At 54.9% G+C, this 24,390-nt stretch overlaps 1 protein-coding gene across 5 annotated transcripts in view; it reads left to right on the top strand.

Moving 5' to 3' along the window:
- The window catches only part of SRGAP2 (SLIT-ROBO Rho GTPase activating protein 2), a 140,828-nt gene that overhangs the window by 24,999 nt on the left and 91,439 nt on the right, over nt 1-24,390 (top strand). For 2 of the 5 annotated variants that reach the window (XM_068159640.1, XM_068159642.1), the window contains exon 1: nt 16,614-16,770. The exons of 2 other annotated variants lie outside the window; for them this stretch is intronic. In XM_068159640.1, the coding sequence (XP_068015741.1) occupies nt 16,692-16,770 (79 nt within the window). In that variant the 5' untranslated portion in view covers nt 16,614-16,691. Of the gene's footprint in view, nt 1-16,605; nt 16,771-24,390 lie in introns of those variants that run through there. One more of the 5 variants, XM_068159637.1, reaches the window with a different exon arrangement.

The raw sequence follows: 24,390 nt of genomic DNA, 5'->3' as shown, positions 1-24,390 counted from the left end.
TATGGCTGTGTGAGGAGGGGGGGAGGGGGAAAAAAACCCAACACCTGAAGGTGGCAGAAAGCTTTGCTCTTCCCACTGAAGCTGAGCTCAGGAGGTGGGGAAGGTTTGGTTAGTTGAAACAGGAGGGGGGGGGGAAATTTGTCAGCATGAAATACTCCTCTTGGTGGCAGAGCGAGCAGGAAATGAGCACAGGCAGCACAGAATCAGTCAGGGTTGGAAGGGAGCACAAGGGTCAGCCAGTTCCAACCCCCCTGCCATGGGCAGGGACACCCCACACTAGATCAGCCTGGCCACAGCCTCATCCAGCCTGGCCTTAAACACCTCCAGGGCTGGGGCCTCAACCACCTCCCTGGACAACCCATTCCAGGGCTCCACCACTCTCATGGGGAAGAACTTCCTCCTCACCTCCAGCTTCATTCCATTCCCCCTAGTCCTTGACAGAAAACTTCTCTGCCCATCCTTCCTTCAGCCTGAGAAGTCTCCTGGTGGTACAGACACAAACTGAAGCTTCCTGTTCCACCCCTCCCTGAAATATTTGGGATCTGAATGCTGAAGCACAGTGAACTGCCTGGGGGCTGATTCCCTGTCCTGATTCCCAGCAGGGTGGGGGTTGGAAGGGACCTCTGGAGATCATCCAGTCCAACCCCTCCTGCTCCATCAGGGCACCCATAGCAGCTTGCCCTGGAGTCTCTTTCCAGGCTGTCTGAGGATGAGAGATGAGGCAAATGCTGGCTTGAGGCAGAGGTTGCTCTGTGAGCAGGAACCTGCCTCTCACCTTGGAGATGAGGTTCTGCTGGAGGTGAAGCTGGAGGTGGGGAGATTCAGGCTGGATGTGAGGAGGAAGTTCTTCCCCATGAGAGTGGGGAAGCCCTGGAATGGGTTGACCAGGGAGGTGGTTGAGGCCCTGGACCAGGCTGGATGAAGCTGTGGCCAGGCTGATCTAGTGTGGGGTGTCCCTGCCCATGGCAGGGGGGTTGGAACTGGATGATCCTTGTGGTCCCTTCCAACCCTGACTGATACTGTGATGATACTAAAATGACAGCATTTTGCTGAGGACTGAGCAGGCAGAGTCAGAATCACACAGGATCCCAGCATGGTGTGGGCTGGAAGGGACCTCTGGAGATCATCCAGTCCAACCCCTCCTGCTGAAGCAGGACACCCACAGCAGCCTGCCCAGGAGCACAATGGCCAGGAGGGGTTTGCAATCTCTGCAGAGAAGGAGACTCCACCACCTCTCTGGGCAGCCTGCTCCAGGCCTCCAGCACCCTCACACCAAAGAAGTTTCTCCTCTTACTCATATCCCTCCTGGCTTCCAGCTTGTGCCTCCCCCTTGCCCTGTCACGGGGCACCACTGGAATGGCTTCAGATTGCACCTGGGGAGGTTTAGGTTTGGATATTAGGGGCAATTTCTATCCTGCAGGAGAGGTCAGGCGTTGAACAGGCTGCCCAGGGAGGTGCTGGGGTTCCAGTCCCGGGGGGTGTCCAAGGAATGGGCACTTGGGGATGTGGTGTAGTGGGGATTCTGCTCTTGGGTTGATGGTTGGACTTGATCTTGGAGGTCTTCTCCAGCCTTAGTGATTCTGTGATTTTGGGGAAGAGGACAAGAGAGATACCTGCTTTGCCTTGCTGATCCCTGGGCTGGGCTTCACCTTTGCAGCCAGTGCCTGGCTCCTGGGTGGTTCCATTTGGTCTGTGAGCCATTGGCTTGGTTTGAGGTTGGGCTGCTCAGCCTGATGTGTGCTGCAGCACAGATGCTCCCTGTGCAGTGCTGGCCATGGCTGTGGCCTCTAGGACAAACTGCTTCATGCTGTGCTTGGTCTGCACAGACCAGCAGTGCAGGCTGTGCTTCCTCCTTGCTTAAGTTCATATTGTTGTACTCCTGCTGCTAACTTCCCTCTGTCCAGGGTTGCTGTTTTTGGGGGGGTTTAGTTCTTTTGCTCAGCCAGATGCAGCTTTTTTGTGCCATTCAATCACAGACCTCCCTGGGTTGGAAGAGGCCTTTAAAGCTCCTCCAGTCCAACCCCCCTGCAGTCAGCAGGGACATCCCCACTTAGAGCAGGTTGCTCAGAGCCACATCAAAGCCTGGCCTCGAGTGTCAGCAGGGCTGGGGGCCTCCACCACCTCTTCTCTGGGCCGCCTGGCTCAGTGTCTCACCACTCTCCCAGTGAAGACCTTCCTCCTAATTCCAGCCTCAGTCTACCCTGCTCTGCTTTCAGGCCATTCTCCCTGCAACCCCCCTCTGGAGAGTTGGTTGCACTGGAGAGCCTTGGAGGTCTGTAATCCATCCCTGGGCAGAGTTCCAGCAGCAAGTGGTAGCTCCATCCTAGGGAAGGTTTAAGAGTGCTCCAGGCTCAGGGCTTTGAACTCGTTTGTATTAAGCTGAGCAGCTTGTTAATGGCTTAATTGCTGTCATTTGGATTTGGATAGAGGTTGGATTCCCTTTTCTCCTGTGGGCAGGGTTGTCCTAGAGGAAGTGAGATGAACACAGTGAGGGGAGGGGAGCTGGGTGTCAGGGAGCTGACTTTTGAGGGCTGGCTTTATCCCTTTGCATGCTGCAGTGGCTCCTTAAATACAGAATAGTCACAGTATCTTCACAGAATCACCAAGGTTGGAAGAGAGCTCAAAGCTCAACAAGTCCAACCTGGCACCACAGACCCCATGACTAAACCATGGCACCAAGTGCCACATCCAATCCCCTCTTGAACACCTCCAGGGATGGGGACTCCACCACCTCCCTGGGCAGCACATTCCAATGGCTAACAACTCTCTCTGGGAAGAACTTTCTGCTCACCTCCAGCCTGAACCTCCCCTGGCACAGCCTGAGACTGTGTCCTCTTGTTCTGGTGCTGCTTGCCTGGGAGAAGAGCCCAACCCCCCACCTGGCCACAACCTCCCTCCAGGTAGTTGCAGAGAGCAAGAAGGTCTCCCCTGAGCCTCCTCTTCTCCAGGCTAAGCAACCCCAGCTCCCTCAGCCTCTCCTCCCAGGGCTGTGCTCCAGACCCCTCCCCAGCTTTCTTGCCCTTCTCTGGACACCTTCCAGCAGCTCAGCATCTTTCCTAAGCTGAGGAGCCCAGAACTGGATACAGGACTCCAGGTGTGGCCTGAGCAGTGCTGAGCACAGGGCAGGATGAGCTCCCTGCTCCTGCTGGCCACACTGCTCCTGCTGCAGGCCAGGATGCCCTTGGCCTTCTTGGCCACCTGGGCACACTGCTGGCTCATGTTCAGCTGCTGTCAACCACTCCCCCCAGGTCCCACTCTGCCTGGCTGCTCTCAGCCACTCTGCCCCCAGCCTGCAGCACTGCCTGGGGTTGCTGTGGCCAAAGTGCAGCCCCTGGCACTTGGACTTGTTGAATGCCATCCTGTTGGCCTCTGCCCAGCCTGTCCAGGTCCCTCTGCAGAGCCCTTCTGCCATCTAACAGATCAACTCCTGCCCCCAGCCTGGTGTCATCTGCACATTTAATGATGACTGACTCAATCCCCTCCTCCAGATCATCAATGAAGATATTGAACAGGCTGGGGCCCAGCACTGCTCCCTGGGGGGCACCACTGGTGCCTGGCTGCCAGCTGGCTGTGGCACCATTCACCACCACTCTCTGGGCTCAGCCCTGCAGCCACTTCCTAACCCATTTCATTTCCTTTGCTCTCCTGTTCACAGGCTGCAAACTGGGAATAGGTACAAACCAGTTTAATGAGTGAGAGGTTGCTGTGCATGACTCAAGTTCCATTTCTTTCCTCCCCCCTCCCCAGTCCCATCTCCCATCCATCCCCTGCTTGCAGCAACTGAAATGTCACCAACTGTTCACGCTGGTGGAGGGACTGGGAGTGACTCCTGTCTCAGTGCACCATGCTGCTGGAGGTGCTGGGCTTCAGCTCCTCCTGGCAGGAGCTGGATGGGGAGTGGGAGGGATGAATCACTTTGCTGCTCCTCTGGACCCAGATGAGAGCTGGGAAGAGCTTTTGGCTCTGGGTGGTGGAAGGAGAAATCCTGCCTTGCAGATGGCTTCAGAGCACTGAGGTGGCACAAAGGCTGCCTGAGGGCTGCACCTTCATGCAGCAGGGGGGCAGGGAGAAGAGTGTGGCCAGCAGGTTGAGGGAGGTTCTTCTCCCCTCTGCACTAGTGAGGCTGTGCTGGATGTACTGGCTCTGGTTCTGGGCTCTCCAGTTCAGGAGGGACAGGGAAGTACTGGAGGGAGTCCAACAGAGACTACAAAGATGCTGAGGGGCCTGCAGCATCTCTATGAGTAAGAAAGGCTGAGAGCCCTGGGGCTGTTGAGCAGCCCCAGAGGGGATCTGATCAATGCTCAGCAAGAGCTGAAGGGTGGGGGGCAAAGAGGCTGGGGCTGGGTTGTGTTTAGTGGTGCCCAGGGACAGGAAAAAGGACAAGGGGCACAACCTGGAACCCAGGAGGCTCAGTCTGAACAGGAGGAGAAACTGCTTTGGTGTGAGGCTGCTGGAGGCCTGCATCAGGCTGCCCAGAGAGAGGTTGTGGAGTCTCCTTCTCTGGAGAGCTTCCAACCCCCCCCTGGGCATTGCGCTCCTGGGCAAGCTGCTGGGGGTGCCCTGCTGGAGCAGGGGGGTTGGACTGGATGGTGTCCAGAGGTCCCCTCCAACCCCCCCTGGGCAGGCTGCTGTGGCTGCCCTGCTGGAGCAGGGGGTTGGAGTGGATGGTGTCCAGAGGTCTCTTCCAACCCTCCCTGGGCATTGTGCTCCTGGGCAGGCTGCTGGGGGTGCCCTGCTGGAGCAGGGGGCTTGGACTGGATGGTGTCCAGAGGTCCCCTCCAACCCCCCCTGGGCATTGTGCTCCTGGGCAAGCTGCTGGGGGTGCCCTGCTGGAGCAGGGGGTTGGAGTGGATGGTGTCCAGAGGTCCCCTCCAACCCCAGCATGCTGGGATTCTGCAAGAAACTTGTTTTAAGCTTTAAATAGCAGTGGGATGGGGAGGTGGATTGTGAGCTGACACAATGCAGCCAGCCCGGGGCTGTGAGGGCTCCCAGGGCTATTCTTAGCTGACAATGGCCGGAACGAAAGGCAGGGGCTGCTGCAGCACGTTGGGGCCATTGTGTGCAAGCCCTGTTTTGATGTCAGGGAGCCAAAGGTCCTTCAGGATCTGCTTCTCTTTGGAGACCTCTTGCTGTTCTCCTCTGCTGAGGCCAGTGGAGGCTCTGAAGGTTGTGCCTCTTTGGAGCCTGTTTTTCTTGGTCCCTTTTTTCCCCTTCCCAAGCTTCAGAGGGGGGAAAGCAGCAGCCACAGAAATTCAGCATCACTCTCCCAGGCTTTGAGAAGTCCTAAACAAGGTAAATTTTCTGGTTTCACAGTTAAAGGCTTTTTTTTTCCCCCCACCTGGAGTTGAACTTAAGGCCAGGCTGGATTAGGTCACCTCAGAGCCTTCTCCAGACTGAGCACAGTCTCACAGTATAACTCAGGTTGGAAGAGACCTCGAGGATCATAGAGTCCAACCTATCAACACAGACCTCATGACCAGACCATGGCACCAAGTGCCACGTCCAATCCCCTCCTGAACACCTCCAGGGATGGGGACTCCACCACCTCCCTGGGCAGCACATCCCAGTGGCTAACAACTCTCTCTATGAATAACTTTCTCCTCACCTCCAGCCTAAACTTTCCCTGGCACAGCTTGAGACTGTGTCCTCTTGTTCTGCTGCTGCTTGCCTGGGAGAAGAGACCAACCCCCTCCCAGCTACAACCTCCCTTCAGGTAGTTGGAGAGAGCAAGAAGGTCTCCCCTGAGCCTCCTCCTCTCCAGGCTAAGCAACCCCAGCTCCCTCAGCCTCTCCTCCCAGGGCTGTGCTCCAGACCCCTCCCCAGCTTTCTTGCCCTTCTCTGGACACCTTCAAGTCTCTCAATGTCCTTCTTAAACTGAGGAGCCCAGAACTGGATACAGGACTCAAGGTGTGGCCTGAGCAGTGCTGAGCACAGGGCAGGATGACCTCCCTGCTCCTGCTGGCCACACTGCTCCTGCTGCAGGCCAGGATGCCCTTGGCCTTCTTGGCCACCTGGGCACACTGCAGGCTCATGTTCAGCCTCCTATCAACCAACACCCCCAGTTCCCTCCCTGCCTGGCTGCTCTCAGCCACTCTGCCCCCAGCCTGTAGCTCTGCCTGGGGTTGCTGTGGCCAAAGTGCAGCCCCTGGCACTTGGACTTGTTGAATGCCATCCTGTTGGCCTCTGCCCATCTGCCCAGCCTGGCCAGGTCCCTCTGCAGAGCTCTGTTCCCCTCTAACAGCTCAACTCCTGCCCCCAGCTTGCTCAAGTGCCTGCTTGTGGGGACCTGAACGTGTCAGGCGAGGGATGGTCTTGCCGGGAGCTGTCGATGCAGCTCTGAAGAAGAGGGAACTGAAACCCCTTGAGGAAAGAATTTTCTGTTCATTCTATTTTGGGTCTGTTGTGAAATCAAGGGAAGTACAAACTCCTATTAACCTTGAGATAGAGCTCCTTGTGGGTGCTGCAGCGGAAGGCAGCCCTCAGGATGGGGCTGGGCTGTGGTCTGCAGTGCCCAGTGACAGCAAAAGGGGCAGTGGGCACAAACTGGAAGCCAGGAGGCTCTGTCTGAAAGGAGGAGAAACTCCTTTGGTGTGAGGGGGGTGGAGGCCTGGAGCAGGTTGTGGAGCCTCCTTCTCTGCAGAGCTTCCAACCCTACCCTTGGTCATTATGATCCTGGGCAAGCTGTTGTGGGAGCCCTGCTGGAGCAGGGGTTTGGACTGGGTGAGCTCCAGAGGTCCCTTCCAACTTCCCTCCCCATTCTGTGTGATGCTCTGGAGTGTGTGGTGGTCAGAAGAGATCCCTCAGCAGTGCTCAGAGTCATCTGCAGGGCTGAGGCTTCAGTTTGGAACTGCTCTTGGAGGGTGGTCAGCTAAAATCCCCCCTGCCCAGCACAGGAGGGGAGCAGTAGTTTCTCTTACAGTTGGGTGTGTAAGTGCAGGACTTTCTGTAAGAAACTGCTGAATGCTTCTGCATCCCAGGGCTGCTGTGGGGCTGAGCCATAGGGGAAGCAGCTGCTGTCACCAGGCACGTTGGCTTCTTCCTCTGCAGGCTCTTGAGTTTGAGGAAGGTCATTTGCATTGCTGAGTGTGTTGCTGATGCAAGCTCCAAATGTGGAGCTGTTGTTTCAGTCCAGTCCCTCTGCTCATAGATTCACAGAATGGTTTGGGTTGGAAGGGTCCTTCAAGGTCATCTAATTCCAACCCCCCTGCCATGGGCAGGGCCATCTCTCCCCAGCCCAGGTTGCTCAAGGCCTCATCCAAGCTGGCCTGGGTCACCTCCAGGGAGGGAGCATCCACAACCTCCCTGGGCAACCTGTGCCAGAGTCTCCCCACCCTCACTGTCAAGAATTTCTTCCTCCTCTCCAGTCTCAATCTCCCCTCTTCCAGCTCAAAGCTACTGCCCTTTGTCTTAGCACTCCCAGCCCTTGTCAAAAGTCCCTCCCCAGCTCTCCTGCATCCCCTTCAGGTACTGGAAGGCTGCTCTAAGGTTTCCCTGGAGCCTTCTCCTCTCCAGGCTGAACAGCCCCAACTCTCTCAGCCTGTCCCCATGGGGGAGGTTCTCCAGCCCTCTGCTCATCTTCGTGGCCCTCATCATCTCTGAGGATGCAGAGGAGTGCTGCTGAGTGTCACAGGGGCTCCAAAGGAACATTTTCAGGTGGGGCTGAGGTGGGGAGGCAGAACCTCTTCAAGTGGCTTGGTTTGAGTTCCTTCCCGTGGAATGGTTCCGTAGCTCTGCCCCAGGAGGAGATTCAAAGCTGGACATCCTGTTCTTGAGGAGGCTTGTGCACTCCTGGCCTGCAGTGTAGCTTGCTCCTCAGCAGGAATGCTGCAGCCATGCTGCCTTATGCTGATCTCATTAGGGTGATGGTGTTCCCAGCCCAGCTCGGGGCACGCTCCCAGCCACGCTGGGGAGCCAAGGGGAAGGGCAGTGGCTGTGCTGACCCCACTGCTGCTCCTGAGTGCAGGGCACAGCTCCTGTCAGTCTGCCCTGTCTGCAGGCTCAGGGGGAGGAAGAAGCTTAGGGACAGGAGTCTTGGTGGTCCTGCCCTGTACGTAGGGGCCAGGGCAGGGGGTGAGGGCTTGTCCTGCAGTGCCAGCGGCTGTCACCGTGTTGGCACAGGCAGCACTTGGCATTTGTGTCCTTGAGTGCTTTACAGCCATGCTGCAGTGCCACAACTTGCCTTCCACTGCATTTCTCAGTGGCTTTTTTTCACTTGTGAAATTGATTCATAGAATCATGCAGTGGTTTGGAGTTGGATGGGACCTCGAGGATCATCCAGTTCCATGGGCAGGGACAGCTCCCACCGGCCCAGGTTGCTCAAGGCCTCATCCAGCCTGGTCTTGAGCATCCCCAGCCTCCCTGGGCAACCTGTTCCAGTGTCTCCCCACCCTCACTGTCAAGAATTTCCTTTTAATATCCCCTCTAAATCTTCAGGAAATGAAGCTGGCCATCTGATAGCACAATTACACTTTGATTCATCTTTGGGGTTTGGTTTTTTTGCTGCTCCTCTGCGTGGTTCCTTTTGCCTCCCCTGAAGCTCAACCCTGACTTCCCCCCTCCTTAAAAGGAATTTATCAACAAACTGCTGGACTTTATGAAACAAGCCTGAGGTTCTGAAAGCAATGAAATACCTCAGAGCAAGGCAGTGTCTGCTCTGCTTTGCTCTGCTTTGCTTTGCTTTCCACCAGCTTTATGCTGGGGAGCTGCCGTGGCGTGTGTAATTCAGGGACATTCAGAGCTTGCTGCCTGACTCCTTGCTCCTGCTGAAGGGCTTCCCTGCTGGCTGCCTGATCCCTTTTCCTCAGGCAGATGACTTGATTGCATCCAGGTTTGGGTTGGTTGTGTTGCTTTTGGGGGTGTGCTCTAATCAGCATTTCATTCCTCCTCTTAATGCCAGCATCCTCTCGCAGCTGGCGGGAGTGTCGCGCCTCGAGTCCTGTGTCCAGTTCTGGGCCCCTCAGGTTAGGAAGGAGGTTGACTTGCTGGAAGGTGTCCAGAGAAGGGCAAGAAAGCTGGGGAGGGGTCTGGAGCACAGCCCTGGGAGGAGAGGCTGAGGGAGCTGGGGTTGCTTAGCCTGCAGAAGAGGAGGCTCAGGGGTGACCTCATTGCTCTCTCCAACTCCCTGAAGGGAGGTTGTGGCCAGGTGGGGGTTGGTCTCTTCTCCCAGGCACCCAGCACCAGAATAAGAGGACACAGTCTCAAGCTGTGCCAGGGGAGGTTCAGGTTGGTTGTTAGGAAGAAGTTCTATACAGAGAGAGTGATTGCCCATGGGGATGTGCTGCCCAGGGAGGTGGTGGAGTCACCATCACTGGAGGTGTTCAGGAGAAGACTTGCTGGGGTGCTTGGTGCCATGGGTTAGTTGTTTGGGTGGGTTGGATTGGTTGTTGGGTTGGACTTGATGATCTTGAAGGTCTCTTCCAACCTGCTTTATTCCATTCCATTCTATTCTATAGCAATGAAATACCTCAGAGCAAGGCACTGTCTGCTCTGCTCTGCTTTGCTTTCCACCAGCTTTATGCTGGGGAGCTGCCGTGGCGTGTGTAATTCAGGGGCGTTCAGAGCTTGCTGCCTGACTCCTTGCTCCTGCTGAAGGGCTTCCCTGCTGGCTGCCTGATTCCTTTTCCTCAGGCAGATGACTTGATTGCATCCAGGTTTGGGTTGGTTGTGTTGCTTTTGGGGGTGTGCTCTAATCAGCATTCCATTCCTCCTCTTAATGCCAGCGTCCTCTCGCGGATGGTGGGAGCGTCACGCCTCGAGTCCTGTGTCCAGTTCTGAGCCCCTCAGGTTAGGAAGGAGGTTGACTTGCTGGAAGGTGTCCAGAGAAGGGCAAGAAAGCTGGGGAGGGGTCTGGAGCACAGCCCTGTGAGGAGAGGCTGAGGGAGCTGGGGTTGCTTAGCCTGCAGAAGAGGAGGCTCAGGGGAGACCTTCTTGCTCTCTCCAACTCCCTCAAGGGAGGTTGGAGCCAGCTGGGGGTTGGTCTCTTCTCCCAGGCAAACAGCAACAGAACAAGAGGACACAGTCTCAGGCTGTGCCAGGGGAGGTTCAGGTTGGCTGTTAGGAAGAAGTTATATACAGAGAGAGTGATTGCCCATTGGAATGGGCTGCCTGGGGAGGTGGTGGAGTCCCCATCATTGGAGGTGTTCAGGAGGAGACTTGCTGGGGTGCTTGGTGCCATGGGTTAGTTGATTAGGTGGGTTGGATTGGTTGATAGATTGGACTTGATGATCTTGAAGGTCTCTTCCAACCTGGTTTATTCTATTCCATTCCATTCTATTCTGTAGCAATGAAATACCTCAGAGCAAGGCAGTGTCTGCTCTGCTTTGCTTTGCTTTCCACCAGCTTTATGCTGGGGAGCTGCCGTGGCGTGTGTAATTCAGGGACGTTCAAAGCTTGCTGCCTGACTCCTTGCTCCTGCTGAAGGGCTTCCCTGCTGGCTGCCTGATCCCTTTTCCTCAGGCAGATGACTTGATTGCATCCAGGTTTGGGTTGTGTTGCTTTTGGGGGTGTGTTCTAATCAGCATTTCATTCCTCCTCTTGATGCCAGCATCCTCTCGCGGCTGGTGGGAGCATCATGCAACAGAAATGTGGGAACCAAACACCCAAGTTGCCCTGGCTTGCCCCAGGCTTTGGGGCTGCCCAGGGAAGTAGTGGAAAGTTGGGCTCCCTGGAGCTGTGTGGCCCTTGGCAAGTGGTGGATGGGCTCCTCAGTGGGGAAGCTAAATGTGAGCTGAACTGGGCCAGGGCAGGATAAAAACTACCCTGCACAGTCAAGGCTGAGGTCTGGGGGTGTTTGGTAGCTGGAGCCATTGCTGGTTGTTGTCAGAGGGAATCAGGGTAGAAATGAGCAAGGACACCCAAGGACTGAGTAGTTGTTTTCTCACTGGACAGTATTAGTGTTGGAGAATGGCTGCTGGTACCTAGAAAAGCAGCTGGTGAAGGTGAGCTGCTGGGTCTAGGATTGCTCCTACATGGCAGTGACTGGAGAGGACCAATCACAGAATGGTGAGGGTTGGAAAGGACCTCTGGAGATCATCTCCAGTCCATCCCCCCCTGCTAAAGCAGGGCACCCACAGCAGCTTGCCCAGGAAGGCACCAAGGTGGGTTTGGAATCTCTCCAGAGAAGGAGACCACAACTTCTCTCTCTGGGCAGCCTCCTCCAGGGCTTCAGCATCCTCAGAAGTCTCTCCTAATCCTATGGAACCTCCTGGCTTGCAGCTTGTGCCTGTTTTCCATTGTGCTATCACCACTGAAATGGCTTCAAGTTGCATGAGGGGAGGTTTAGGTTTGGATATTAGGAGCAAATTCTTTCCTGCCAGAGTGGTCAGGTGTTGGAACAGGCTGCCCAGGGAGGTGCTGGAGTACCAGGCCCAGGGGATGTCCTTCTCATACTCAGATGGAGCTTCCTATTTTCCTATGAATTCCTCATGGCAAGTGGTGACCTGACCCTCAAATGTCTCTGAGGATGCTGTACTTCCATCAGCTGCTTTTAGCCCCCAGGGCTTTACCTGCTCTCAGCTTTTCTATCTGGCAGAGGCTGAAATGGGAAGAGATCAGCTGTGTGTGGATCCCAAAAGGATCCAGGCTTTCCTGCCCTCTGTCTCCTTGCAGACCCTTCCTGGCTGGCTCTGGGAGGTTCAGCACATCAGTCTGTGTCATCCTGTCTGGCAGTTTGCTTCAGGACCTCGGGGTAGGGTTTTTGCTTTCCTCCAAAGCTTTTGTCTGAATGCTTTGTCCAGATGGTCTTGGTGTGAGTCAGGCTGTAGGCTATGGTGTCTTGCTTTGAGGAGGTGACTTGGCATTTATTTCCCTTTGTGGTGTAGCTCTTGGCTTTCCAGCAGCAGAAGACCAGAATCTCCTCCTGTTCATGGGGAAATTACCTTTCCTTCTCTTGGGAGTGGAAATAGGAGCAGAGAGTCTGAAGCTTTCACTGCCCACTCCATTCTCATGTGCCTGCAGAAGTGTTGGGGTTTCAGTGGTGATCACAAATCCATCTGTCCTGGCTCTTGGCAGGGATGTCTCCTGATGACAATAATAGTCCTCCACGGTGAGGATTCCTAAATGTCAGTCACAGCTTCGTGGCATTAGTGATTTATCCACCCAGGGAGCAGTGGGAGGCAGGGAAATGTTTCTTGTGTTGATAATTCATAACTCAGGGATGTCAGTGCCTGCACTTCAGGAGTTGTCTGAGGTGTTGCCAGGCTGGAAGCGATGTTTGAGTTGGTTTGAAGGTAACACACAGCACATCAGCTGTGGAGGTTTTACTACACTGTTTGCCTTCTCACTCCATCTTGTTAGGTCATCCTCCTTGAGAGCTGCTCCTGCTTAAGCACAGCCTACATGAGATCTGTTACCCCAAAACCCAGCAGAATGCTCCAGCATCACAGAATGGGTTGGGTTGGAAGGGATCTTCATCCAGTTCCAGCCTTCCTGCCATGGGCAGGGACATCTCCCCCAGCCCAGGTTGCCCAAGGCCTCATCCCACCTCCCTGGCATCCACAGCCTCCCTGGGCAACCTGTGCCAGTGTCTCCCCACCCTCACTGGAAACCCTTGGTGTTTTTGTGGACCTGAGGAAGATGGATGCTCCTGCTTGAATCTCTGGGCAAGCTGGCATGTCACTGAGGGCTGTTAGAGAATCACAGAACTGGTTTGGTTGGGAAAGACCTCAGAGGTCATCCAGTCCAACCATCACAGTATCACCAAGGTTGGAAGAGACCTCAAAGCTCATCAAGTCCAACCTGTCACCACAGACCTCCTGACTAGACCATGGCACCAAGTGCCACATCCAGTCCCCTCTTGAACACCTCCAGGGATGGGGACTCCACCACCTCCCTGGGCAGCACATCCCAAGGGCTAACAACTCTCTCTGGGAAGAACTTTCTCCTCACCTCCAGCCTAAACCTCCCCTGGCACAGCCTGAGACTGTGTCCTCTTGTTCTGGTGCTGCTTGCCTGGGAGAAGAGACCAACCTCCACCTGGCTACAACCACCTTTCAGGGAGTTGGAGAGAGCAATGAGGTCTCCCCTGAGCCTCCTCTTCTCCAGGCTAAGCAACCCCAGCTCCCTCAGCCTCTCCTCCCAGGGCTGTGCTCAAGGCCATCAGCCCAGCACCACCGTGGCTACCAAACCCTGTCCCCAGGTGCCACGGCCATACATTTCTTCAACCCCTCTGGGGATGGGGACTCCACCACCTCCCTGGGCAGCCTCTTCCAATCCCTCTGGCAGTCCAAGAACTTGTTCTTAATCTCCAACCTAACCTCCTCTGCTTCCTTCCCCCCATTCAAAGGCTGCTTTCATTCCTCTCCCAAAAGAAGAGGACGAGAAGATGTCTTGAGGAAACCTGAGCCTGAAGTCACACTGCAGCCCAGGCTGACTGACCCAGCAAATAGTTGGCACTCAGAAGCCTCTTGGCTATTTCTACCCATTCCTTGTGCAGGGCTGCTGGGTTGGTTTATTTGGGTGTGTTGTTTGAAGTCACTGGCAAATGACCCAACATAAACATTCCTGGGAGGGAGGGAGGCTGGCGGAAGAGCTGAGAGCTTCTCTCCCAGCTTCCATGTTGACTTTGGCTGGGGCTCTGTGGTGCTGCTCAGGGGCTCCTCTGGCAGATGGCTGGAGCCTCAAATGGCTCTGAGGGTAAATAAGTCACACCCAGCATCTGAACTGCAGCGGTGAATGGCTTAGGTGGCCTTGGGTTTCCTCCTCTCCAGTTTGGGCTGTGATAAATCTTCCTCTGACAGGTTTTCAGGTGGTGGTGGAGGTGGTGGAGGTGTTTGCCAGGGGCTGGGTTGTTGTGGTGGAGATACAGTAAGCAAACAGAATACAATAGAATTAACCAGGTTGGAAAAGAACCTTTGAGGTCATCGAGTCCCCATCCCTGGAGGGGTTCAAGAGGGGACTGGATGTGGCACTTGGTGCCATGGTTTAGTCAGGGGGTCTGTGGTGCCAGCTTGGACTTGATGAGCTTTGAGGTCTCTTCCAACCTTGGGGATTCTGTGATTCAAGCTCTCTTTATCAGGCATCCTCTCTGAGCTCAAGACACAGCCAAGCAACCACACAGCCACCTCTCTGCTGTAGATCACCTCTCATCTCTCTTTCTCCAACCTGTCCCCCAACACCCTCTGATCAGCTACAATGAAAAGATCCCAGGGTGTTAGGGGCTGGAAGGGACCTCTGGAGATAGCAGGAGGTGTCCCTGCCCATGGCAGAGGGACTGGAACTAGATAGTATCACAGTATCAGTCAGGGTGGGAAGGGAGCACAAGGATCATCCAGTTCCAACCCCCCTGCCATGGGCAGGGACACCCCACACTAGATCAGCCTGGCCAGAGCCTCATCCAGCCTGGGCTTAAACACCTCCAGGGATGGGGCCTCAACCACCTCCCTGCACAACCCATTGCAGGGCTTCACCACTCTCATGGGGAAGAACTTCCTCCTCCCCTCCAGCCTGAATCTCCCCACCTCCAGCTTCATTCCATTCCTCCTAGTCCCCTAGTGGGGGGTGGGGTGGTGATGGGGGCTAGATTTGGGGGGTGGGGTGGTGATGGGGCTGGATTTGGCTGTGCTGCACTGCTTATATTGAGTTTTTGAGTGATACTTTGTGCATTTGGAGCCATCTGAGTGGTTTCTAAGTGGTCAAATGTGTGTAGGAGAAGGAGGAGGGCCCGAGCTTCCACGTCAGCTTCCTGACAAAGGCACCTGAAGGGAGAAGCATCTCCTTGTTCCTCCCCTGGTCTGAGCTGCTCTGATTAATGGGTGTTGCTGAGGCTGACAAGGAACTGATAGAAAAATGATGATCCACATCATTTGAGCTGTGCAGGCTCTGGCAGATGCTCATTTCCCTCTTTTCCAAGAGCTGCTGCAGAGCAAAACGTTAAGTCCTGGTAAAGACTCAGCCCTCCACTTAACCCAGCTGAGTGTTTATAGCTCTCTACTTTCACACAATTCTGTGTTTGAAACATTTTACTCCATGCATTTGTAACCTCTCATCTCCAGAGGTCCCTTCCAGCCCTCACCATTGTGTGAAGGAAGGGCTCCTGTGGTTCCTCTGCATCCTGCTTGGGGTGCTTCTGCTTTCACTGGGTGTTCCTGGTGTAAACTCCTGATGGATGTGAACAGAGCCAGAAAGCAGCAGAGAGACCAGAACAAGACTTTGGGGCTTTTTTTGGGTAGCATCAACTTTGCTTTGCTTTGTTTTGGTGCTGCTTTTGCACCAGGCTTTTGTCTGCTGGTCTTTAGGTGTGCTCCGTGTGAGCAAGAGCTGGGAAGGGACTTGTAGGGATTGGATGAGGGGGAATAGAGTGGAGCTGGAAGAGGGGAGGTTGAGACTGGGGATGAGGGAGAAATTCTTTCCAGTGAGGATGGGGAGACCCTGGAACAGGTTGCCCAAGGAGGTTGTAGATGCCCCCTGCCTGGGGGGATAGAGTGGAGCTGGAAGAGGGGAGAGTGAGACTGGGGATGAGGGAGAAATTCTTTCCAGTGAGGATGGGGAGACCCTGGAACAGGTTGCCCAAGGAGGTTGTAGATGCCCCCTGCCTGGGGGGATAGAGTGGAGCTGGAAGAGGGGAAATTGAGTCTGGGGATAAGGAGGAAGTTCTTTCCAGTGAGGGTGGAGAGACCCTGGAACAGGTTGCCCAAAGAGGTTGTGGATGCCTCCTCCCTGGGGGGATAGAGTGGAGCTGGAAGAGGGGAGAGTGAGACTGGGGATGAGGGGAGGTTGAGACTGGGGATGAGGGAGAAATTCTTTCCAGTGAGGATGGGGAGACCCTGGAACAGGTTGCCAAAAGAGGTTGTGGATGCCCCCTGCCTGGAGGAATAGAGTGGAGATTGAGACTGGAGATAAGGGAGAAACTCTTTGCAGTGAGGGTGGGAAGACCTTGGACAGGTTGCCCAAAGAGGTTGTGGATGCCTCCTCCCTGGGGGGATAGAGTGGAGCTGGAAGAGGGGAGGTTAAGGCTGGGGATGAGGGGAGATTGAGACTGGGAATAAGGGAGAAATTCTTTCCAGTGAGGGTGGGGAGACCCTGAACAGGTTGCCCAAAGAGGTTGTGGATGCCCCCTGCCTGGAGGTGTTCAAGGCCAGGCTGCATGAAGCCTTGGCCAGCCTGGTCTAGTGGGAGGTGTTCCCTGCCCATGGCAGGCAGAGTTAGACCTGAATAATATTTAAGGTCCCTTCCAACCCCAACCATTCTATGAATCAAAAGCAGTGCTCCCCTGTGGGTTCTGATGGAAGCAGTGGAGGCTGCTGCAGCCTAAGGAGGAGCTGCTGGGAGCTGGTGATGGCTTTGGTTTCACGGCAGGCATCACTTAACTGCAGCCAGGCAAATGAGAGGCTGCTCCGGTGGCAAGCCAGCTCTGTCATCAGTGTCCACTGGTCCCACAGGCAAATAACTAGGCCCTTTTTGATCTTGCTGGAGTCATCTCTGAAATGCCTGTAATGATGCTTTGTTATTCACCCCTCCTGGAATGTTGATGGCTAATTAATAACTCAGAAAAACCTCCCAGAAGCACAGCAGTGTCTGCTGGGACCGGCAGGGAGGCAGCGCCGGCTGCGCTGGGCTGCTGAGATATATTTGACTCACCTTGTTGACTTCTTTGGGCAGTCTTCTGCCTCCTCAATGGACTGAGGGAGCCTCTCCTGGTGATCCAGAAGGGAGGGAAGAGGGACTGTGCAAGAGGAGGGCTGCAGAGATCCTTCATGGTTCACTTGTACAAGTCTCCGGGCTGCTGGCCTGCCGCCGGCTCGGGCGCTCGCTGGGTTATCCGGGACCGACCAGGTGGGTCCAGCCCTGCTGGGATGTGCTGGTCAGCCAGGAGCACATCCAGCCTTGGGTCCTCCTGGGGACTCTCTGCTGAGGGAGCTGGGAGGTGTGTGAGGAGATGGGAGGGCTTCAGGTCTGATGTGGGCTTTCAGGAGGTGGTTTATCTGTCTGCCTGAGACCGAGGAGCTGAGGGGGGAATGTTTTGGAGGCACCAAGGAAGGGTGATTGTTTCCTTGGGAGCTTCAGGTTGGCCCTGGAATGGTGGTGCTGAGCCAGGGTTATCTTTCACTGCTAGCTAGTTACTGGAGCTTTTTGAATGAAGCCTCATCCTGCTCACCTCTTTTAAGAAGCATTCCAGGTACATTTGGCTTTGGTTCTGCCAGATGTCGACTGCAACACAAAGCACGGATGAGAAACTCCTTGCTGCAGTTCAAAATGCCAACCCCACGCTTAGCTCTTTCCTCTGAGAGCTGCAGGCGCTGGCAGTCTGCTGGAAGTGATCTTCAAATCCACTCTGCTGTGCTCTGAGAGGTGTTTGCATGTCCCTTTTTGTTCCTCTTCGCTTCTTTCTTGATCATTTATGCATGTTAAGTTGTTAGCCTCCCGAGGAGGAGAAGAAGAAGAAATCCTGAGGTGAAATTAAATTAGACACCAGCATTAATCATTCTGTTTGTATCTCTAAATGTGTGACAGAACTCACCAAAGGCTTGGGTGTTGGGTTTTTTTTTCCTGCTTTCTCTTGAAGATATTGGAGCATAAAACTCATTAATTGCTGCTTTTGTTCCGGCAATTTGATCGATCTGAAAGCTGCAGCTGAGGGCTGCTGTGCATGAGGCACTTGGGGCTAAGAGTGGGAATGCCAGGCCTGAGGAGCTGGGGAGAAGGAGCATGGAATGTTGTTGCAGTTGGAAAAGATCTCTCTAAGGTCATCCAGTCAACCCACCATGGCCACTAAATCATGTCCCCATGGCTACAGGTTTCTTGAGCCCCTTCAGGGATGGGGACTCCACCACCTCCCTGGGCAGCCTGTGCCAATCCCTAGCAGCCAAGAGCTGTAGCAGAACTTTCCCCCTGCCCTGGCTTCAATAAGGGCTTTCTGTGGAGCCCACACTTTAAAGGTCTCTTCCAACCTCTTCCCCCTCTACTCAGCCCTGGTGAGACCCCACCTGGAGTACTGTGTCCAGCTCTGGAGCCCCTATTACAAGAGGGATGTGAGGTGCTGGAAGGTGTCCAGAGCAGGGCCAGGAGGATGAGCAGAGGGCTGGAGCACCTCTCCTGTGAGGACAGACTGAAGGAGTTGGGGCTGTGCAGTCTGCAGAAGAGAAGGCTCTGAGGTGACCTCATTGTGGCCTTCCAGGATCTGAAGGGGGCTACAGGAAGTCTGGGGAAGGACTTCTCAGGATGTCAGGTAGTGATAGGACTAGGGGGAATGGAATGAAGCTGGAGGTGGGGAGATTGAGGCTGGAGGTGAGGAGGAAGTTCTTCCCCATGAGAGTGGTGAAGCCCTGGAATGGGTTGTCCAGGGAGGTGGTTTGAGGCCCCAGCCCTGGAGGTGTTTAAGGCCAGGCTGGCTGAGGCTGTGGCCAGGCTGATCTAGTGTGGGGTGTCCCTGCCCATGGCAGGGGGGTTGGAACTGGATGACCCTTGTGGTCCCTTCCAACCCTGACTGATACTATGATACTCCCCCAAGCTGCTGTGTGCCCCACAGCAGCCTCCCTCGCACTGAATCAGAGAGGTGGTTGTGGGGCTGGCAGAGCTCAGCCGGGGCAACAGCATCTTGACTCTGCTTTTGTCTCTGACGCTGCTTTTGTCTTGCAGACCGGTTCTGCTGTCTCTTCCTGATGGATTTCCATTCTAGAATAAATAAGTCATTTCTGTTGAAAGCAAGAGGCAGCCTCTCCCTGCACAGAGGAATTTATCTTCCTTTGTGCAGCCTGAAACACTGCAGCACCGCATTCTTCATTCAAATCTCCTCCTGTTTTGAAACGGGGAGCCAGGAGTACCTGGCTCCCCTCCCCTCCCTCCCTCCCTTCCTCCTCTCCACACCCAGGCTGCTCATTGCTTGCAAATGAATTAAGTTGGTTTCTGAAGGGTGTTTCTGTCCCTTTCCCACACTCCTTTTGGACAGCCTGATTTCACTCTTGCGCTCTGATGCTTCTTGTGGAGAGGCCCAGCCTTGATCACTGCCCCTGGGCCTTCCCAGGGCTTGATCTTTCCTTCCTTCATAAATGGTTTGCTTCTTAAAGATGCTCAGTAAAGGTGCCAGGGGTGTGCAGGACAGCACAGCAAGAGCTGGAAATGAAGAGTCTGGGGGTGGGGGGGAGGAGGATGAGGAGGTCCTGGAGCTGGTTGAGGAGCAGGAGTTAACCTTTCTGCTCTTTGGAGCCTGAGTACCTTGTGCAATCCTCCCTGGGAACCCCCAGCTCTCTCCTCTCTCCCAGAAGGAATCCAGAAGCTGACATTTTAGGGATGGTCTGCCTCGGGGTTGGGAGAGCTGGGGTCTGACTTGAGTGAAAATGTGTCCAGCCTGTGGTAGGCTTTATCCCTTTCTGCATTCATTCCCTGTTCTTGACTTCCTCTCCGTGGGAGCACGCAGCCAGGCTCCCTCCACTGCCTGCTACCCTTTCCCTTTTGCTGTCACAAACCCAAGAGTTTGAGGCAAGAATCTCTTCTTTTTGGGAAAAGGCTTTGAGTAGCCAGCAGGAGGGGGATGAAAAACCCCTGAGAGGGAGACCAGGCTTGCCCTGACCCAGGAGTGCAAGAGGCCATTGAGAGCAGCACAAAATCAAATCCCTTTTGTGTTCATGTTTGCTGAAGTTTTGGCCACCTAGGCAGAGTTGACTTCATCCCCCTGCAGGAGTTGTTGTTGTTGTTCAAATCACTGTTAGAAAGAGGTTTGGAGACTGTGTGATGATTCCAGGTTGCTTAATGCTCCCAAAGTGATTTCTTGCCTCCCACAGCGCTTCAGGTGCTGGTTCCTGGAGGCTATGAAGAGTTCTGCAGCTTGGAGTGGATTGTGAGTGGAAAGGACCTTCAGAGCTTGTCTAGTCCACCCTCCCCTGCAGTCAGCAGGGACATCTGCAGCTAGAAGAGGTTGCTCAGGGCCACATCAAGCCTGTCTCCAGGTTGGGCCTTCCACTACCTCCCTGAGCAACCTGTTCCAGTGTTCCACCACCCTCCTAGCAAAGAGCTTCTCCCTAATGTCCAACCTAAATCTGCCCTGCTCTGCTTCCAAACCATTGCCCCTTGGTCTCTTGCCCTGTAGGCAGCAGTTGTGATGCTCCTGTGCCTTCCAGGGAGCTTTGGAGGATTTCCATGTTCGAAATGGATTGATGGACTTTGGTTTGTTGTGGACAAACAGTTGTGGAACCTAAAAGCAGGATACTGCCTGATGTGTGTAGATGAAGCACGTTCAGCAGGGGTTTTAACTGGCTTCAGTTCTGGGATTCCCAGTTCAAGAAGGACAGGAGAGGGTCTAGGAAAGGCTACAGAGATGCTGAGGGGCCTGGAGCATCTCTGTGAGGAGGAAAGGCTGAGAGCCCCTGGGGCTGTGGAGCCTGGAAAAGAGCAGCCCCAGAGGGGAGCTGAGCAGTGCTAAAGGTCAGGAGGCTGGGGCTGGGCTCTTCTCACTGGTGCCCAGTGACAGGACAAGGGGCAAACTGGAACCCAGGAGGCTCCATCTGAACAGGAGGAGAAACTTCTTTGGTGTGAGGCTGCTGGAGGCCTGGAGCAGGCTGCCCAGAGAGGCTGTGGAGTCTCTTTCTCTGCAGAGCTTCCAGCCCCCCCTTGGTCATTATGATCCTGGGCAAGGTGCTGTGGGTGCCCTGCTGGAGCAGGGGGGTTGGACTGGATGATCTCCAGAGGTCCCTTCCAACTTCCCTCAGCATTCTGTGTGATGCTGTGAAGTGTGTGGTGGTCAGAAGAGATCCCTCAGCAGTGCTCAGAGTCATCTGCAGGGATGAGGCTTCAGTTTGGAACTGCTCTTGGAGTGTGGTCATCTAAAATCCTCCCTGCCCAGCACAGGGAGGGAGAGGTAGTTTCTCTTACAGTTGAGTTTGTAAGTGCAGGACTTTATGACCCTGGGCAAGCAGCTGTGGGTGCCCTGCTTTAGCAGGGGGGGGGTTGGTCTGGGTGACACTTGGAGGTCCTTTCCAGCCCTTCCAGTGCTGGGATTCTGGGGTTCTATAAAGACATTGTTCATGCAGACAGGAGGAGTTGGCCACAGGCTGCTGTGGAATTAGGGCAGCAAATCCCTGCAGAGGGTAACTCAATCTGGGGTCTGTTTTCCAAGCACCTCCCTGAGAAGTCAGCAGCGTGGAAGGTGTTTTGCTAGTGGCAAAGGAGACTTCCCTGAGAGCAAGAAGAAAAGCCATGAAAGGGCTCCATCTGCATCCTGTGTGGGTTAAACGTTTTGGCAACTCTGTCAACATCTTTAATTTGCATCCTTTGGAGCCTTTGCTTGGAAGCCTTGCAGACCTGAAGCCTTGCAGCAGGCTGTGAATTGCAGATGAAGGCTCCTCTGTTGTGGGGATGGTGAGGAGCAGTGTCTGGGCTGGCTGTGTTCAAGGGCTGGTGCTCCAAGTGCTAACATTTCCAAGGTGCTGGCTGTGCTGGAGGCATGGTGAAGGCAGAGGGCCTTGGCTGCCTTGCTCCTTGAAGTGACACTTTGGTGGTGCCTGGAAAAGCTGGGAGACACAAGTAATTAGTGATGCAAATATGGTGTGAGGTAGGTATGGAAATAGGAGGTGAATGGCCTCAGAACTTTGCTGGGACTGAGACTAGCCTGGATTTTGGCTTTTAAGCTTGTCTTGGGTCCTCCTCTTTGAATCCTGAGTGAATAGTGCTGGGATGATTGGAAATGGCCTCAAGTTGCACCAGGGGGGGCTTAGGGTTGGATATTAGGAACAATTCATTGACTGCAAGTGTGGTCAGGGGTTGGCAGAGGCTGCCCAGGCAGGTGGTGGAGTCCTCATCCCTGGAGGTCTACAAGAAATGTGTGGCCATGGCACCTGGGGCCAGGGTTCAGTGGCCAAGGTGGGGTTGGGTTGGTAGTGGGACTGGATGACCTTGGAGGTCTTCTCAACTGAAACAATTCTCTGAGGTCTCCCCTTAGGCTCCTCTTCTCCAGGCTGAACAATCCCAGTTCCCTCAGCTGCTCCTCCTAAGGCAAACCCATGGACAATTCCCAGGGACCAGTGATGTGCTGGGAAGAGGTCAGAGTGCCCAGTGCAAAGAGTTCTCTCAGGCTTATTCCTTCACTGTAATGCTTCCAACTCTCCCTTGAGGCTAGCCTGGGTTGAGTTGAACACTCCTTGAACTGCATGGAATGGTAACTTCAGAACTGAACTAATCCTCACCTAAACTTCTGTGGGGTTTGGGAGGGGAGCAGGTGGCTGTGTGCCCTCCTGCCTTGCTTGGATGCTCAGCACCCAGGTGCCTGGCAGCTCTCTGGAGAAGGGGCTTTGAGAAACTCTTCACAGGTCTAAAATTGCTTCTGCAATCTTCCCTATGAAGTGTGTGTGTGTGTGGAGGGGGGGTGGGTGTTCATTTTGGACTGCTTTGTCTTTCCCATGCTGCTGAATAGCCTGAAAGATAAGATTGTGTCAGAGCTGTGCCAGCAATTTAATGCTTGATGTCTTCCAATCCTTCTGTGTAATTGCTTCTGATGTGCTGGGTTGGGGGTCCTGGAGCCTCAGAGGCAATGGAGCTGCACATGAAGGTGTTGAAGCTGCTCATTTCCACCTTGCCCTTCATGGCTGCATTCAGGTTTCCTTTGGGCTTCACAGAATGGTTTGGGTTGGAAGGGACCTCCCAAAGCCATCTAGCCCAAGCCCCCTGCAGTCAGCTGTCCCTCCTGCTTTGGAGAGCTTTGACACAGGAGGAGGAGGAGGGTGGCTCCTGGCAGAGCAGCCATGGAGGGGACACACACCACTGAAGGCAAGGGCAGGGATGGTTGTGGAGCTGAGCCCTGCCAGTGGAGTGGATCTGTGTGGGTGGGAGGGCTGCTGTGTAATCTGGGCGGGGGCTGGGGGTTGGTGGCTCTGCTTTGTTGCCAGCCCACTCCTTTCCCAAGCTTGTCATCTTTTTATGCAGCATGGCATTTGGGAGAGGAGTGGGAGCATCTTGAGAAAGCTCCAGTGCAGGTCCAGGGAGATGGAGCTTGATAGTGAAACTCAGCTCAGGCAGCTTGTGCCTTCTCCTGGTGCTCTGCTCTGCAGGCTGTGATTCACCCTCTTGCCATCTAGTTAGAGCAGTTACAGCTTACCACTGGCAAAGAGCTGAACTGATCCTGTGTGGAGCAAAAACGTGGCCAAAAGTGCATGAGACCACTGGGCAGGGAGGTCTCCTGGGTCTAATTTCATCCCTCTGGCTCTGCACATGACCTACTGAGGAATGAGCAAGTTGGCACAGAAGTCTCTTTGATTCTGTACTCCCAGCTTTGATTTCTTGAGCCTTAAGCATCCTGTAAAGGATTTTCATAGACTGACTTGGGGAAGGGGGGTGGTGGATTGGTCTGGATGGCCTTTGGAGGTCCCTTCCAACCCCAAACCATTCTGTGAATCAGTGAAGATCAGCCAGGTTTTGTAAAGGCAGGAGTGGGTATGGTGGTGGCTGAAGGTGGAGTGTGCCTCTTCACTTACCTGTGGTGGAAACTCCTGGTGCTGACCTTTCCATGGGGCTCCAAAGGGCAGCATCACTTAAATCAGCAGCATTTGAGTGCACCCTCAGCAGGTTTGCTGCTGACACCAAGCTGTGTGGGGCAGCAGACAGGCTGGAGGGAAAGGATCCATCCAGAGGGACCTGGGCAGGCTGGAGGGAAAGAATCCATCCAGAGGGACCTGGACAGGCTGGAGAGAAGGGATCCATCCAGAGGGACCTGGATGGGCTGGAGGGAAGGGATCCATCCAGAGGGAGCTGGGCAGGCTGGAGGGAAGGGATCCATCCAGAGGGACCTGGACAGGCTGGAGGGAAGGGATCCATCCAGAGGGAGCTGGGCAGGCTGGAGGGAAGGGATCCATCCAGAGGGACCTGGACAGGCTGGAGGGAAAGGATCCATCCAGAGGGACCTGGACAGGCTGGAGGGAAAGGATCCATCCAGAGGGACCTGGATGGGCTGGGGGGAAAGGATCCATCCAGAGGGACCTGGACAGGCTGGAGAGGTGGGCACAAGCCAACCTCAGGAGGTTCAACAAGACCAAGGGCAGGGTCCTGCAGCTGGGGGGAGGCAATCCCAGGCAAAAATCCAGGCTGGGCAGGGACTGGCTGGAAAGCAGCCCTGAGGAGAGAGACTTGGGGGTGCTGGGGGAGGAGAAGCTCACCAGGAGCTCTCAGTGTGCACTTGCAGCCCAGAAAGCCAAGCAGAGCCTGGGCTGCAGCAGGAGAAGTGTGGCCAGCAGGGCAAGGGAGGTGATTCTCCCCCTCTGCTCAGCTCTGGGGAGACCCCACCTGGAGTCCTGCCTCCAGTTCTGGAGCCCCTATGGCAAGAGGGATGTGGAGGTGCTGGAAGGTGTCCAGAGCAGGGCCAGGAGGATGAGCAGAGGGCTGGAGCTGCTCTGCTGTGAGGACAGACTGAAGGAGTTGGGGCTGTTCAGTCTGGAGAAGAGAAGGCTCTGAGGTGACCTCATTGTGGCCTTC

Source organism: Melanerpes formicivorus, unplaced genomic scaffold, assembly GCF_026170545.1.
Source record: "Melanerpes formicivorus ecotype bairdi unplaced genomic scaffold, bMelFor1.0.p_v2 SCAF_46, whole genome shotgun sequence".
In the NCBI taxonomy this organism is placed as follows: domain Eukaryota; kingdom Metazoa; phylum Chordata; class Aves; order Piciformes; family Picidae; genus Melanerpes; species Melanerpes formicivorus.
This window is presented reverse-complemented; position numbering and strand designations above follow the sequence as displayed.